The sequence below is a fragment of the Saimiri boliviensis genome, chromosome 9 (genome assembly GCF_048565385.1).
Source record: "Saimiri boliviensis isolate mSaiBol1 chromosome 9, mSaiBol1.pri, whole genome shotgun sequence".
Taxonomy (NCBI): domain Eukaryota; kingdom Metazoa; phylum Chordata; class Mammalia; order Primates; family Cebidae; genus Saimiri; species Saimiri boliviensis.
In genome coordinates, this window is record NC_133457.1 from 50,855,656 (window position 1) to 50,872,791 (window position 17,136).

General features: G+C 40.7%; 1 protein-coding gene across 1 annotated transcript; it reads left to right on the forward strand.

The window, feature by feature from the left end:
• Positions 1–15,402: 15,402 nt before the first annotated feature.
• LOC120360101 (proline-rich protein 23B-like) lies at positions 15,403–16,191 on the forward strand. The gene has a single exon (XM_010330428.2). The coding sequence runs from the start codon at positions 15,403–15,405 to the stop codon at positions 16,189–16,191; it is 789 nt and encodes a 262-aa protein (XP_010328730.2).
• Positions 16,192–17,136: the final 945 nt, after the last annotated feature.

Sequence of the window (17,136 nt, forward strand, 5' to 3'; positions counted from 1 at the left end):
TATAAAGAGAGGTGCCATCCATACAGGAGCCTATTTAAACATGACTATTTAAAGTTAAATTTTAAATAATTACAATTAAATATAATTTAAAACTTAGTTTCTCAGTCCCAATGGACACATTTTAAGTGCTTGATAGTGGTATGCAGCTAGTACCTACCTTATAAGATAGTGCAGATACAGAACATCTCCATCATCTCAGAAAGTTCTACTGGATACTACCAAAAGGATTTAAATAACACAGTAATAAATTGGTTCTAACTTTAAAACACAGAAAATGGCACCCAACAAATAGAGAATACACATTTTCAGGAAATACACGTGAAACATTGAAATACTGATTATGGGAGACTTCCACCAAGATGGCCAAATAGGAACAGCTCTGGTCCACAGCTCCCAGTGAGAGCGATCCAGAAATCAGGTGATCTTCACATTTCCAACCAAGGTACTGGGTTCATCTCATTGTGACTGATTAGGCAGTGGGAGTAGCCCAAGGAGGGCAAACCATAGCAGAGTGGGGCATTGCCTCACCCAGGAAGCACAAGGGGCTAGAGAACTCCATCTCCTAGCCAAGGGAAGCCATTAGACACTTTTCCGGACACTCTGGCACTTTGGCTTAGTTACTGAGCTTTTCCCACCATCTTCACAACATGCAGACCAGGAGATTCCCTCTGATGCCTACAACCAGCACCCCAGGTTTCCAATGGGTGGCCATGCTAGCCACAGCAGAGACAGAGCTGCTCATTCTCCTGAAAAAAAGGGGACTGAATGAAGCCAAGGAGCCAAGTGATCTGGCTCAGCAGGTCCCACCCCCACAAAAACCAGCAAGCTAAGATCCACTGGCTTGAAATTCTCACAGCCAGCACAGCAGTCTGAGTTCAACCTGAGACATTCAAGATCGGTGTGGGGAGAGGTGTCCACCATTACTGAGGCTCAGAAAGGTGGTTCTAAACTCACCTGTGTAAACGAAGTCACCAGGAAGTTTACACAACAACTGGGCAGACCCCAAGGCAGCTCAGCGAAGCCTCTACAGGCAGACTATGACTAGACTCACTTATTGCTGGACAGAACATCTCTGAAAAAAAGGCAGCAGCCTCTCAGGGACTTATAAATAAAGCCCCCACCATCCTGGGACAGAGCACCTGGGAAAAGGGGCAATGTGGGTCCTGCTTCAGCAGATTTAAACATCCCTCCCCAGCAGCTCTGAAGGGACCAGCAGAGCTCACAGCACAGCACCTGAGCTCTGAGAAAGGACAGACTGCCTGCTCAAGTGGCTCCCCAACTGCTGACTAATAGACACCACACACAGGAGAGCTCTGGCTGACATCTGGCAGGTACCTTTCTGGGATTAAACTCCCATAGAAGGTACAGGCAGCAATCTTTGCTGTTCTGCGGCCCCTGCAGGTGATTCCTAGGCAAGCAGGGTCTTGTGTGAACCTCCAGCAGACCTGCAGCAGAGGGGCCTCTTAAAAGAAAAACTGAAAAACAGAAAGAAAGCTTAAACATCAACAGAAACGATGTCCACTTAGAGACCCCATCCAAAAGCCATCAACTTCAAAGACCAAAAGTAGATAAATCCACAAAGATGGGAAGAAACCAGTGCAAAAATGCTGAAATTGTCAAAAACCAGAATGTCTCTTCTCCTACAAAGGATCACAACTCCTCACCAGCAAGGGAACAAAATTGGATAGAGAATGAGTTTGATGAATTGACAGAAGCAGGCTTCAGAAGGTGAGTAATAACAAACTTCACTGAGCTAAAGGAGCATGTTCTAACCCAGAGAAAGGAAACTAAGAACCTTGAGAAAAGGTTAGACAAAATGCTAACCAGAATAACCAGTGTAGAGAAGAATATAAACAACTTGATGGAGCTGAAAAACACAGCACGAGAACTTCATGAAGCATACACAACTTTCAATAGCCGAACCAATCAAGCAGAAGAAAGGACATCAGAGGCTGAAGATAAGTTCAATGAAATAAAGCAAAAAGGAAAGATTCAAGAAAAAAGTGAAAAGAAATGAGCAAAGCCTCCAAGAAATATTGAATTATGTGAAAAGACCAAATCTACGTTTGATTGGTGTACCTAAATGTGATGGGGAGGATGAAACGAAGTTGGAAAACACTCTTCAGGATATTATCCAGGAGAACTTCCCAACCTAGCAAGGCAGGCCAACATTCAAATTCAGGAAACATACAGAACACCACAAAGATATTCCTCAAGAAGGCCAACCCCAAGGCACATAATTGTCAGATTCATCAGGGTTGAAATGAAGGAAAAAATGCTAAAGGCAGCCAGAGGAAGGTCAGGTTACCCACAAAGGGAAGCCCATCAGACTCACAGCAGATCTCTTGGCAGGTAACCTACAAGCCAGAAGAGAGTGGGGGCCAATATTCAACATCCTTAAAGAAAGAGTTTTCAACCCAGAATTTCATATCCAGCCAAACTAAGCTTCATAAGTGAAGGAGAAATAAAATTCTTTACAGACAAGCAACTGCTGAGAGATTTCGTCACCACCTCACAAGAGCTCCACTAAACATGGAAAGGAACAACCAGTACTAGCCACTGCAAAAGCATACCAAATTGTAAAACATCAACGCTATGAAGAAACTGCATCAACTAACAGGAATAACAACCAGCTAGTATCAAAATGTCAGGATCAAATTCACATATAACAATATTAACCTTAAATGTAAATGGGATAAATGCCCTAATTAAAAGACAGACTGGCAAATTGGACAGAGTCAAGACCCATAGTGTGCTGTATTTAGGACACCCATCTCACGTGTGAAGACATATGCTCAAAATAAAGGAATAGAGGAATATTTACCAAGCAACCAGAAAGCAAAAAAACAAAAAACAAAAACCAGGGGTTGCAATCCTAGTCTCTGATAAAACAGACTGTCAATATTAGACAGATCAACAAGACAAAAAATTAACAAGGATATCCAGGACTTGAACTCAGCTCTGGACCAAGAGGACCTAATAGACATCTACAGAACTCTCCACCCCAAATCAACAGAATATACATTCTTCTTAGCAACCAGCACACTTGTTCTAAAACTAACCACATAATTGGAAGTAAAACTCCTCAGCAAATGCAAGAGAACAGAAATCATAACAGTCTCTCAGACCACAGTGCAATAAAATTAGAACTCAGGATTAAGAAATTCACTCAAAACTGCACAACTACATGGAAACTGAACAAGCTGCTTCTGAATAACTACTGGATAAATAACGAAATGAAGGCAGAAATAAAGCTGTTCTCTGAAACCAATTACAATGAAGACACAATGTACCAGAATCTCTGGGACACATTTAAAGCAGTGTCTAGAGGGAAATTTATAGCACTAAATGCCCACAAGACAAAGCAGGAAAGATCTAAAATTGATACCCTAATGCCATAATTAAAAGAATTAGAGAAGCAAGAACGAACAAATTCAAAAGCCAGCAGAAGACAAGAAATAACTAAGATCAGAGCAGAAATGAAGGAGGTAGAGAAATGAAAAACCCTTCAAAAAATCAATGAAGCTAGTACCTGGTTTTTTGAAAAGATCAACAAAATAGACCACTAGCCAGACAAATAAAGAAGAAAAGAGAGAAGAATCAAATAGATGTAATCAAAAATGATATAGGTGATATCACCACCAGTCCCATAGAAATATAAACTACCACCAGAGAATACTATAAACACCACTACACAAATAAACCAGAAAATCTAAAAGAAATGTATAAATTCCTGGACACTTACGCCCTCCCAAGACTAAACCAGGAAGAAGTTGAATCCTTGAATAGACCAATAACAAGTTCTGAAATTGAGGCAGCACTTAATAGCCTACCAATCAAAAAAAATCCAGGACCAGACAGGTTAACAGCCAAATTCTACCAGACATACAAAGAGAAGCTGGTATCACTCCTTCTGAAACTATTTCAAACAATACAAAAAGAAGAAATCCTCCCTAACTCATTTTATGAGGCCAACATCACCCTGATCCCAAAACCTGGCAGAGACGCAACTAAAAAAGAAAATTTCAGGCCAATATCATCGATGAACATCGAGGCAAAAATCCTCAACAATATACAGGCAAACTGAATCCAACAACACATCAAAAAGCTTATCCATCACAATCAATGGGGCTTCATTCCTGGAATGCAAGCCTGGTTCAACATATGCAAATCAATAAATGTAATCCATCACATAAATAGAACCAAAGACAAAAACCACATGATTATCTCATAGATGCAGAGAAGGTCTTCAACAAAATTCAACAGCCATTTATGCTAAAAACTCCCAATAAATTAGGTATTGATGGAACGTATCTCAAAATAATAAAAGCTATTTATGACAAACTCACAGCTAATATCATACTGAATGGGCAAAACTGGAAGCATTCCCTTTGAAAACTGGCACAAGACAAGGATGCCCTCTGTCACGACTCCTATTCAACATAGTTTGGAAGTTCTGGCCAGGATGATCAGGCAAGAGAAAGAAATAAAGGGTATTCAATTAAGAAAAAAGGAAGCCAAATTGTCTCTATTTGCAGATAACACGATTGTATATTTAGAAGACCCCATCATCTCAGCCCAAAATCTCCTTAAGATGCTAAGTAACTTCAGCAAAGTCTCAGGATACAAAATCATTGTGCAAAAATCACAAGGATTCCTATGCACCAATAACAGACAAACAGAGAGCCAAATCATGAGGGAAGTCCCATTCACAATTGCTACAAAGAGAATTAAATATCTAGGAATACAACTTACAAGATATATGAAGGACCTCTTCCAGGAGAACTACAAACCACTGCTCAAGGAAAAAAGAGAGGACACAAATAAATGAAAAAGCAATTCATGCTCACAGTTGCTCACAGTTAAGAAGAATCAATATCGCTAAAATGGCCATACTACCCAAAGTAATTTATAGATTCAATGCTATCCTATCAAGCTACCACTGACTTTCTTCACAGAATTGGAAAACTCCGCCTTAAATTTTGTATGATGCCAAAAAAAAAAAAAAAAAACCGCATGGGCAAGACAATTCTAAGCAAGAGGCAAAAAAAAAAAAAAGTCTGGAAGCATCACACTACCTAACTTCAAACTATACTACAAGGCTATAGTAATCAAAACAGCATGGTACTTGTAAAAAAAAAAAAAAAAACAGAGATATAGACCAATGGAACAGAACAGAGGTCTCAGAAATAATGCCACACACCTACCACCATCTGATCTTTGACAAACCTGACAAAAACAAGCAATGGGGAAAGGATTCCCTATTTAATAAAGGGTGTTAGGAAAACTGGCTAGCCATATGCAGAAAGCAGAAACTGGACCCCTTCCTGACACCTTATACAAAAATTAACTCCAGATGGATTAGAGATTTAAACATAAGACCTAACACCATAAAAACCCTAGAAGAAAACCCAGGCGATACCATTCAGGACATAGGCATAGGAAGGACTTCATGACTAAAACACCAAAAGCAATGGCAATAAAAGCCAAAATAGACAAATGGAATCTAATTAAACTTAAGAGCTTCTGCACAGCAAAAGAAACAATCATTAGAGTGAACCAGCAACCAACAGAATAAGAAAAAAATTTTTGCAAGCTACCCATCCGACAAAGGGCTAATATCCAGAATCTGCAAAGAACTTAAACAAATTTACAGGAAAAAAAAACAAACAGCCTCATCAAAAAGTGGGCAAAGGATATGAACAGACACTTCTCAAAAGAAGACATTTATGTGGCCAACAAATACATGAAAAAAATGCTCATCATCACTGGTCATTAGAAAAATGCATATCAAAACCAGTTGAGATACCATCTCATGCCAGTTAGAATGGCAATCATTAAAAAATCTGGAGACAACAGATGCTAGAGAAGATGTGGAGAAAAAGGAATGCTTTTACACTGTTGGTGGGAGTGTAAATTAGTTCGATTATTGTGAAGATAGTGTGGTGATTCCTCAAGGATCTACAAATAGAAATACCATTTGACCCAGCAATCCCATTGCTGGGTATATACCCAAAGGATTATAAATCGTTCTAGCCGGGCGCAGTGGCTCACGCCTGTAATCCCAGCATTTTGGGAGGCCAAGGCGGGTGGATCACGAGGTCAAGAGATTGAGACCATCCTGGTCAACATGGTGAAACCCCGTCTCTACTAGAAATACAAAAAATTAGCTGGGCATGGTGGTGCATGCCTGCAATCCCAGCAACTCAGGAGACTGAAGCAGGAGAATTGCCTGAACCCAGGAGGCGGAGGTTGCGGTGAGCCGAGATCACGCCATTGGACTCCAGCCTGGGTAACAAGAGCGAAACTGTCTCAAAAAAATAAAAATAAAAAATAAAGGCCGGGCGCGGTGGCTCAAGCCTGTAATCCCAGCACTTTGGGAGGCCGAGGCGGGTGGATCACGAGGTCGAGAGATCGAGACCATCCTGGTCAACATAGTGAAACCCCGTCTCTACTAAAAATACTAAAAATTAGCTGGGCATGGTGGTGCCTGCCTGTAATCCCAGCTACTCAGGAGGCTGAGGCAGGAGAATTGCCTGAACCCAGGAGGCGGAGGTTGCGGTGAGCCGAGATCGCGCCATTGCACTCCAGCCTGGGTAACAAGAGGAAACTCCGTCTCAAATAAAAAATAAATAAATAAATAAATAAATCGTCTATTATAAAGACACATGCACACCTATGTTTATTGTGGCACTGTTCACAATAGCAAAGACTTGGAACCAATCCAAATGCCCATCAGTGAGAGACTGGATACAGAAAATGTGGCATATATACACCATGGAATACTATGCAGCCATGAAAAACAATGAGTTCATGGCCTTTGCAGGGGCATGGATGAATCTGGAAACCATCATTCTCAGCAAACTGACACAACAGAAAAACAAACACCGCATGTTCTCACTCATAAGTGCTTGTTAAACAATGAGAACACACGGACACAAGGAAGTGAACATCACACACTGGGGTTTTTGTGGGGTAGGGGGCTAGAGGAGGGATAGCAGAGGGTGGGGAGATTGGGGAGGGATGACATTAGGAGAAATACCTAATGTAGGTGATGGATGGATGGAGGCAGCAAACCACCATGGCATGTGTATACCTATGTAACAATACTTCAAGATCTAAACATGTACCCCAGAACTTCAAGTTAAAGAAAAAAAAAGAGTCACTTCAAATTAAAATAATCCAAAAATGCTGAAAAATAAAGTAAGCAATTGTATACCAAGTGCAAAAAAATAAAAAGATATCAACTTATTGTACAACCAACTTTAATTCATAGCAAGTATTAAATTAAAAAAAGAAGAGTCCTTCCCAATGTAGAAAAGTGTAGTTTTTGATCTATGCATCAAAAAACAATATCAACGTTAATTACATAAAACCTTCAAGAGAAACAGAAACACTTTAGAAGCTAGAGATTTTATTCATTTTAACACTTTGCTTTCATGATAGATCACAAAAAATAAGAATAAAAAAGACATTATAAACATAATGACATTTATTTGCAGAAGAATGAAACTGAATCCCTATATTTCATCATATAAAACATGAATTCGGCTGGGCACAGTGGCTCACACCTATAATCTCAGCACTTTGGGAGGATGAGATGGGCGGATCATGAGATCAGGAGTTTGAGACCAGCCTGGCCAACATGACAAAACCCCCTCTCTACTAAAAGTACAAAAAAAAAAATTAGCCAGGTGTGGTGGCGGGTGCCTGTAATCCCAGCTACTCAGGAGGCTGAGGCAGGAGAATCACTTCAACCCAAGAGTCTATTATTTTGTAAATGCTATAAACATATTTTGTTTCCTTTGTTCTCTTAAATTCCTTAAAAGGCATAAGATTATATAATGTAATCATTATAACACTGTTTTATTGCATTTATGACAAATATAAATATAGATGAGAGTGTAGAACAAGGAAGAGGATATAAAGCTGTATTAAAGCACAGTTTCTATATATTACTGGAATTAAGTGAATATTAATTCTAAATAGATTGTGATAAGTTAAGATGCAAATTGTGACCCCCTAGATCCCAACAACTTAAGAAAATAATTCAAAATAAAATCATTTAAAAAAATCAAGAGAAAAATTAAAATAATACACTAAAAGACATTTAACACAAAAAAAGTCAAGGAATAACAGAGGAACAAAAAAGGCAGAACATTCAGAACAAATACCAAAATGGCAAATGCTAATTCACCATATCAATAATTAGCATATATATGAATGGTCTAAACATTCCAATCAAAATTTAGAAACTGCATAAAAACTTAAAATCCAACTACATGCTGTCTACAAGAGATACAAATGGATTGAAATGGTAAGATACATATCATGTAAATGCAACCATAATACAGCTAGAATGGCTATTAGTATCGGAAGAAGTAGACTTTAAAGTGAGAATTATTATTAGCAGAAGAGACGACTCATAATGATTTTTAAAAAACTCAATAAATTGAGACAATATAATAATTATAAATGTATATTCACCTAACAACATAGCTGTAAAATACATAAAGTGAAAACTGAAAGAATTTTAAAAAGAAATAGGCAACTCTATAATTGAAGATGTTAATATTCCACTCTCAAAAATTGACATAACAATTCATCAATAATAGAGAACACTTGAACAACACTATCAACCAACTCAACCTGTCATATATAAAACATTCCATCTAATAACTGCAAAATATATATTCTTTTAAAGCATACATGGAATATTCTCCAGGATAGACCATATGCTAAGCCATAAAACAGGTCACAATAGCTTAAAAAGACTGAAATCTTTTTAAGCTGTTCCCTGAATGCAACAGAATCAGTTGCATTCTGATGCAACTGATTGCATCAGAATTATGTGTTGGGAAATATCCAAATATTTTGGAAACAGAGTGCTAGGAAATTTCCAAATATTTTGAAAATAAGCAGCAAACTTCTAAATAACCCATGAATCTAAGAAGAAACCACAAAGAAAATTGGAAAATACTTTGAATTAAGTAAAAACAAAATTTAAAGGATAAGATAATATTACAAAGAACTTTATGCCAAAAAAGTTAGCTGTCTTAGATGAAATAAACAAATTACTAGAAAGATATCAATTACCAAAGCTGACTCAAATAGATACCTGAATAGGTCTTTAAAAAGTTTTGTTTTAAACTGAATTACCAATTTAAAATCTTCCCACGAGAAAATTCCAGGCCCAGATAACTTCATTAGTGAATTCTATCAAATATTTAAGGAAATAATAGCAATAATACCTAGTCTTCACAAATTTCAGAAAATAAAAAAGGATAAAACACTACCTATTCATTGCATGAAGTCAGTATTACCCTCACAGAATTAAAAACATCAAAGCCAGATGAAGACATGACAAGAAAAGAATACTAAAATCGAGTATGTCTCATGGACAAAGATGCAAAAATACTTAACAAAATAGTAGAAAATCAAATGCAGCAACATATAGGAAGGATTTATATATCATGAACAGGTTACAAGTTGGTTTAATATCCAAAAATTAATGTAATATAACATATTAATAAAATAAAGAACAAAAACTATACAATATACTCAACAGATTCAGAAGGAAGAAAGCATCTGACAAAATCCAGTACCTACTCATGATATAAACTCCATAGCCTAAGAATAGAAGGCAGTTTTATCAACCTAATAAAGGACATCTAAGGGAAGGCATGGTGGTGCACACCTGTAATCCCAGCACTTTGAAAGGCTGAGGCAGGTGGATATCTTGAGCTAAGGAATTCAAGAGCCTGGGCAGCATGGCAAAACATTGTCTCTATAAAAAATATAAAAATTAGCGGCAGGATGGCACATACCTGTAGTCCCAACTACTTGGGAGGTGGGAGTATTGCTTGAGCCCAGGAGGCTGAGGCAACAGTGAGCCAAGATCGTGCCACTACACTACAGTCTGAGTGACAGAGTGAGACCCTGTCTCAAAATCAAACAAAACAAAGAACATCTAAGAAATCACAGCTGACATCATACTTAATGGTGAAAGGAGAAATGGTGCTTTCCTCTTAAGATCAGAAAAAAGGCAAGAATTCTACTGTAACTACTTCTACTCAACGTTTTACTAGACATTCAAGGCAGTGCAAACAGAAAAGAAAAAGAAGTTAAAGGCATCTAGATTGGAATATGAGAAGTAAAACCATATTTATTCTCAAGTGATGAAATATTACATGTTGAATATCCCCAGGAATCCACCCCAAAAAAATCTAGAACTAATAACAAGTTTAGCAAGGTCGTAAGATACAAGATCAAAATAGAAAAATCAACCGTATTTTCACATACTGGCAATGTTCTGAAAAATGAAATTAACTCTATTCATAATACCATAAAATGAAAAAACAGGAGTAAATTTAACAAAATAAGTACAAGACTCGCACATTTAGAACAACAAAAATTAATGAAAGAAATTACAGAAGATTTAAATAAATGGAAGATATTCCATGTTCGTGATTGAAAAACTCAATATTGTGAAGAAGGCAATTCTTGCCAAATTGATCTATAAATTCAGCACAGTCCTTATCAGCATCCAGTAGGTATCTTATAGAAACTGACAAGCTAATCCTAAAATTCACATGGAAATGCAAAAGACCCAAAATTGCCATAAGTTTTGTTTTGTTTTGTTTTGTTTTGTTTTGTTTTGTTTTGTTTTGTTTTGTTTTGTTTGTTTTGGTGGAGGGGACGAAGTCTTGCTCTGTTGCCCAGGCTGGAGTGCCGTGGCATGATTTCGGCTCACTGCAACCTCCACATCCCGGGTTCAAGCAATTCTACTGCCTCAGCCTCCCAAGTAGCTGAAACTACAGGCATGTGCCACAACCCTCAGCTAATTTTTTGTATTTGTAGTAGAGATGGGGTTTCACCATGTTAGCCAGGATGGTCTCAATCTCCTGACCTGGTAATCCACCCATCTCGCCTCCCAGTGATTTTTAAAAAGAATGACAAAGTTGATTTTCACTATTAAATTTCAAATCTTACTCTAAAGATACAGTAATCATTACAAAGTGGTACTGTCTCAAGAATAAAGATGAAAGAAACTAAACTGTGAGTCCAAACATAAATATTTGCATTTATCGTCAATTTATTTTTCACAAAAGAGCCAAGTGCCAACTCAACCCGACATATATGGAACAATTAATCCAATGACTGCTGAATACACATGCTTTTAAAGTAAACATGGAACATTCTCTAGGATAAACTATATGTGAGGTCAATGTATCCATTAAATGTAAAAAGAATAGTCTTTTTTTAAGAATAGTGTATATACCTTCAAAAAATAAACTTAAATTATTACTTCACACCATACACAAAAAATTAACTCAAAATGGATCATACACCTCGATGTAAAAACTAAAACTATTAATTTCTAGGGAAAAAAGATAAAATCTTCATGAGCTTAGACAAAGTTCTTAGATATAATAGCAAAAGCACAATCTATTATTTAAATATTTTAAACTTCATCAAAATTTAAGACTTTTGGACTTCAGAAGTCACCAATAAGAAAATAAATGCAATGAAGAAAAGATTTCCTGTTTAGTAAATAGTACTAAGAGAACTGGCTAGCCATGTGAAGAAAATTGAAACTAGACCCCTTTCTCATACCATATACAAAAATTAACTCAAGATGTATTAAAGACTTAAATGTAAAAGCTGAAACTATAAAAACCCTAGAAGAAATTCTAGGCAAAACTGTTCTCGGAAAAAAAAAAAAAAAAATTCACCTGGCTCATTCCAGACTGTTCTTGAAAAAAAAAAAGAAAAAGAAAATCTAGGCAATACCATTCAGGACATAGGTACCGGCAAAGATTTCATGGTGAAAACACCAAATGCAATTACAACGAAACAATGGACAAATGAGATTTAATCAAACTAAAGAGCTTCTGCACAGCAAAAGAAACCATCATCAGAGTCAAGAAACAATCTACAGAATGGGAGAACATTTCTGCAATCGATTCATCTAACAAAGGCCTAATATCTAGAATCTACAAGGAACTTAAACAAAATTACAAAAAAACCAAACAACCCCATTACAAAGTGGGCAAAGGACATGAATAGACACTTCTCAAAAGAAGACATAAATGTGGCCAACAAACATGAAAAAAAGCTCAGCATCACTAATTATTAGAGAAATGCAAATCAAAACCACAGTGAGATACCATCTCACACCAGTCAGAATGGCTATTAATAAAAAGTCAAAAAATAATAGATGCTGGTGAGGTTGTGGGAAGAAAACGAATGCTTTTACACTGTTGGTGAGAGTGTAAATTAGTTCAACCATTGTGAAAGACAATGTGGGAATTCCTCAAAGACCTATAGACAGAAATACCATTTGACCCAGCAATCCAATTACTGGGTATATACCCACAGGAATATAAATTATTCTATTATGAAGATATATGCACACATATGTTCTTTAGAACACTATTCACAATACCAAAGGCCTTAAGTGCTCATCAATGGGCATCAATGGGCTTTATCCAATGATAGACTTGATAAAGAAAATGTGTTACATATACTCCACAGAATACTATGCAGCCATAAAAAGGAATGACATTTGCAGGGACATGGATGGAGTTGGAAGTCATCATCCTCAGTAAACTAATGCAAAAACAGAAAACTAAATACTGCATGTTCTCACTTATAAGTAGGAACTAAATGATGAGATCATATGGACACATGGAGTGGGGACAACACACACTGGGGCCTGTCAGTTGGGGGCAGGGAGAGGGAGAACATCAGGAAGAACAGCTAATGGATGCTGGGCTTAATACCCAGGTGATGAGATGATCTGTGTAGCCAACCACCATGGCACACTATGTAACAAGCCTGCATATCCTACACATGTACCCCTGAACTTAAAAGTTGGGGGGGAAAAGAAAATAAATACAATATTTATAGAAAATATTCATGAGAAAAAAATTTTAATCCACGAATTGGAGGAAATATGCAGAAATCATGTATCTGATAAAGGACCTGTATACTGAATACATAAATAACTCCTACAATTCAGTAATAAGACAAACAATTAATAAGACACCGTTAATCCAGATGAAGACCACAGGCCAGCTGTTCAGGAAAAAGCATTGGATGCAGCCCAGAAAGTTGGGGTTCACTCCATAACACTGACATCAACAAGCATAACCCTGATCACAAGCCAGGCTTCCTGAACCCCTCAACTGAGAAATAAAAACAAGTTCAATGATCTTGAACTTTGGAGTAAAACAGAATTTCTTGGAGGTGCTCACATAAATCGCCTAAGCCCCACGTTCCAAGAATTGCAACTCAGTTGCTCTGGGATGGAGCAAATAATCTGCATTTTTCATGAACCTACCAGATGATGACAGTGCCACCAAGTAATGATAGACCACTGTCCAGCAAGAGAGGCTTGATTTAAATCTAAAGACTATGCAAAGGAATGCTATGCAACCCCAAAAAAGAATAAATTTTTTAGAAAGGGGAGGGAGATAAATAACATGTATGAGATTAGCTTTTAAATGCACAAGAATATTCTGGAATGATAAAATATAATAATGGTTCCCGCCAAGGTTGGACACAACATGCTTAGGAGACAAAGACATGAGGAAATGCTTTGTTGTCCCCTGTGAGCACTTGAAAACATTACCTATTCCAAAATCAATGCAGAGTATTTTGTCCTATTAACACTAGGTGACTAGTTGAGCTACACCTTCCCTTTTACCGCCTGGACACGCCACACAAAGGTGCATTTCAGCTGGCACAGGTCAAAAACGCTGACACTGTGAAGGTGTATCACTTTAAATGGAGCTGGACAAGCCAGACCCTGCGCTGCTAGTTCCTGGCTCTTGGTTAAGTTGGTTAACCTTTCTGCATGACATTTTCATCATCCATAAATTGGGCTAAAACAGATACACCTCAGAGTTGTAGTTTAGGTCAAATTAGATAAAGTTAACTGTACTTCAGCTGATTGTAGCATAATACAGTTGGCCCTCTGGATCCGCAGGTTTCGCATTCGCAGATTCAACCGAAAGAAGACCAGAAATTTTCAGAGGAAAAAAAAAAAACAACACACATAATAAATATATATATATATGTCCAGGCACGGTGGCTCACGCCTGTAGTCCCAGTACTTTGGGAGGCAAGGCGGTGGATCGCTTGACCCCAGGAGTTCGAGTCCAGCCTGGGCAATATGGTGAAACTCCAGTTCTACAAAAAATACAAAAAGTAGCCAAGTATGGTGGAACGTGCCTGTAATCCCAGTTACTCAGGAAGCTGAGGTGGGAGGATCACCTGAGCCCAGGAAGTGGTGGTTTCAGGGAGCAGAGATTGGACCAGCCTGGGCGACAGAATGAAACCTCATCTCAAAAACAAACAAAATATGTATATATTATCTATCTATACATAGGTAGATAATAGATATCTGTTTAGCAACCAGGGGTATCACACTGACATTGTATTAGCTACTGTAAGTATTCTAGAGATGCTTTAAAATACACGGAAAGCTGTAAATGATACGCAAATGTACACCATTTTATATGAGACTTGAGCATCCGTAGATTTTGGTATCCCGGGAGTCCGGGAACCAATCCTCAAGGGACATGAACGGAAGACTGTAATTACGGTACTACAGTGCCAACTACCGTAATAAACAAATAATGCAGGGACTGCCATCGTCACGCAGGATGCCAGCTTTACTCTCCCTTCCAAGACCCCTAAAAGGGTATCACAGCGATGTACAAGCTAGGAGACCCCAAGAACGCAAGCCACCATTGGCCAACAGGAAAGCGCAGGGCATTTCCGGGACGGGGCCTGGGAGGATGGGAGTAGGACTCGGTGTCTCGGTTTCGCTCCACTAGTGTGACCTGGACATGAATCGGTCTTCAACTCCGCGTCTGACGTCAACGCAAAGGAGGACAGGAGCTTGACACTAGACGTCAAGCCCTAGAGCGGCGCAGATGCTCTGCCCCCTAGCGGTCCGTAAGGGTATTTCCCCAGAGTGACCTACCAACCACAGCCACTGTTGGGCAGCAGGGATACCTCCGCCTCTAGGGCGAGTCCTCCAGGGGGCGGAACATTGCGTGACGTTTTGCGACTTCGGTTTCGCTGCCGTCATTTAAAGCATACATGGTTTTGCAGTGCGCATCCGGCTCTGCGCCAGGAAGGCCCAAGATTCCAACGCGCGAGGCCGAGCCCGGCGGCCGGCGAGACACCCCCAAAGCCCGGACTGCGGCCTCCCAGAGGCGCCCCTGGAGCTCCGAGGACTCGCCTCCCGTAACGCGGTCCTGCCCCCCGGTTCGTCCCAGTCCGCCTCGCCTACCACCGACACCTGTTACCTCACAGAGGACTTCACCGCCCGCGCTCCCCACGTCCCCTGCCAGGCCCAGGAACGCCGTCCGCGGCGCCGTCGAGGTGATGGGCAGCCGGCCCCGCAGCCCCAGCGCCTGCCCTGCGCCCTGGTGGGGACCGCAGCCAGGAGGACCCGGCCCTGCCAAGCGCCGCCGACTGGAGGAGCCCGCGGCCCCCGAACCCCGCGTGGCGCGCAGCCTGGAAGACCCGCCCGGGGGCCCGGCCGCCGACGCGCTCACCTTCGTGCTGGTCCTGGCCGCGGGCAGTTCCCTGAAGGTGTCCCGGGACGACGACAGCCTGGTGCTGGTGCCCGCGCCCACGTCGATCATGCGAGTGTCTCTCGGTGGACACACCCTCTTCCTGATCCCCGAGGTCCTCCTGAGCTCCGTCGACGAACGCGCGGGAGCGCAGGGCGACTTGTCTGCCTTCCTAGTAGCGGATGTTTTCCTGGGCGCTCTCGGGGAGGACGTCGTCGTCGAGCAGGAATTCTGCGCGTCTGTCCCAGAGGTCGCCGCCCAGGAGGAGGTCTACGAGGAGGACGCGGACGCCGAGTTCCTGGGGCTCTGGATGGACTCCCCAGCCGGCTCAGCCGCTGGGCTCTACCCCTCCGCTGAAAGTATGTACGGCCCCCAGCCGGAGGGCCTCATCCCAGAGCCCTGTGCTCTGGCCCCCAGCCCCAGTTCAGAGAGACGCTCCCCACGCCCCATCTGCGACCAGGAATTCCACTTTCTGGAGCCTGTCCCCAGCTCACCTCTCCAACCTCTACCTCCCTTTCCGAGTCCAGGTCCCCACGCGCGCTCGGAGCTCCCAGAGCGCCCTCCGTGCAAGGCCCGGAGACGCCTGTTTCAGGAATGAACTGCCTCCCACAATCCCTTGCCACCCTGCTGGGGTCCAGGCGACTGTCTCGTGATAGCCTTAGTATGTGTGTGGCCCAACCTACAAGGATCTCCAAGAATGAATAGCGGATAGAAGCTTTTTTGATACAGGCTGGATTGCAGAATTTTGGATCAGTGGCTGATTTAGAATGTCTGGGGAAAAAAGATCCTCCTCAGCATAAAAATACGCTAGTTGAAATACAGTCTACTTTCAGACTGAGATTGCTGCTTCGGGCCTGTTTTGTATGGAAGTCACCCCTAGGCAGCTCCATTCCCCCTGGTTTTGCTTTAAACCTCAGTTCCAGAACTTTTCTCTAAAAATCCACCCTTTCCCCAGCACTCTGCCATGGCACGCCTTTTCTCCCAAGTTCATTACTACATTTATTTTGTTTAATGGGTTTTGGTCCTAGTCCCTTTATGACGACCTTCTCACCATGGAACTTTTCCCTATAGTGGCCTGAGCCCCTTGTGAGGAATCTTGCAAATAGTTGTACCTGGACAAATGTTTGTTGTTTCCGAAACAGAACTGGGAATAATGATCACGTGTCCTCCTTTTTTTCATAATCGACTTAGCAAATTGTTTATGTTGTTGGGCTTTCCCCACCCCGCCTCCCCCCACCCAACTCTTACAGCCAGCTCTTTTCCATTCATTTCTTCTTGTATCCTGGAAAAGCTTATAATTCTAAGATTGTTTGTGTGTGTGTGTGTTGGTGTTGGTGTTGTTTTATTTGTTTCATTTTTTGAGACAGAATTTTGCTCTTCTGGAGTGCAATGGTGTGATCTCAGTTCACCGTAACCTCTGCCTCGCAGCTTCAAGCGATTCTCCCACCTCAGCCTCCCAAGTAGCTGGGATCACAGACATGTGCCACCACACCCAGCTAATTTTGTATTTTTAGTAGAGACAGGGTTTCATGGTGGCCAGGCT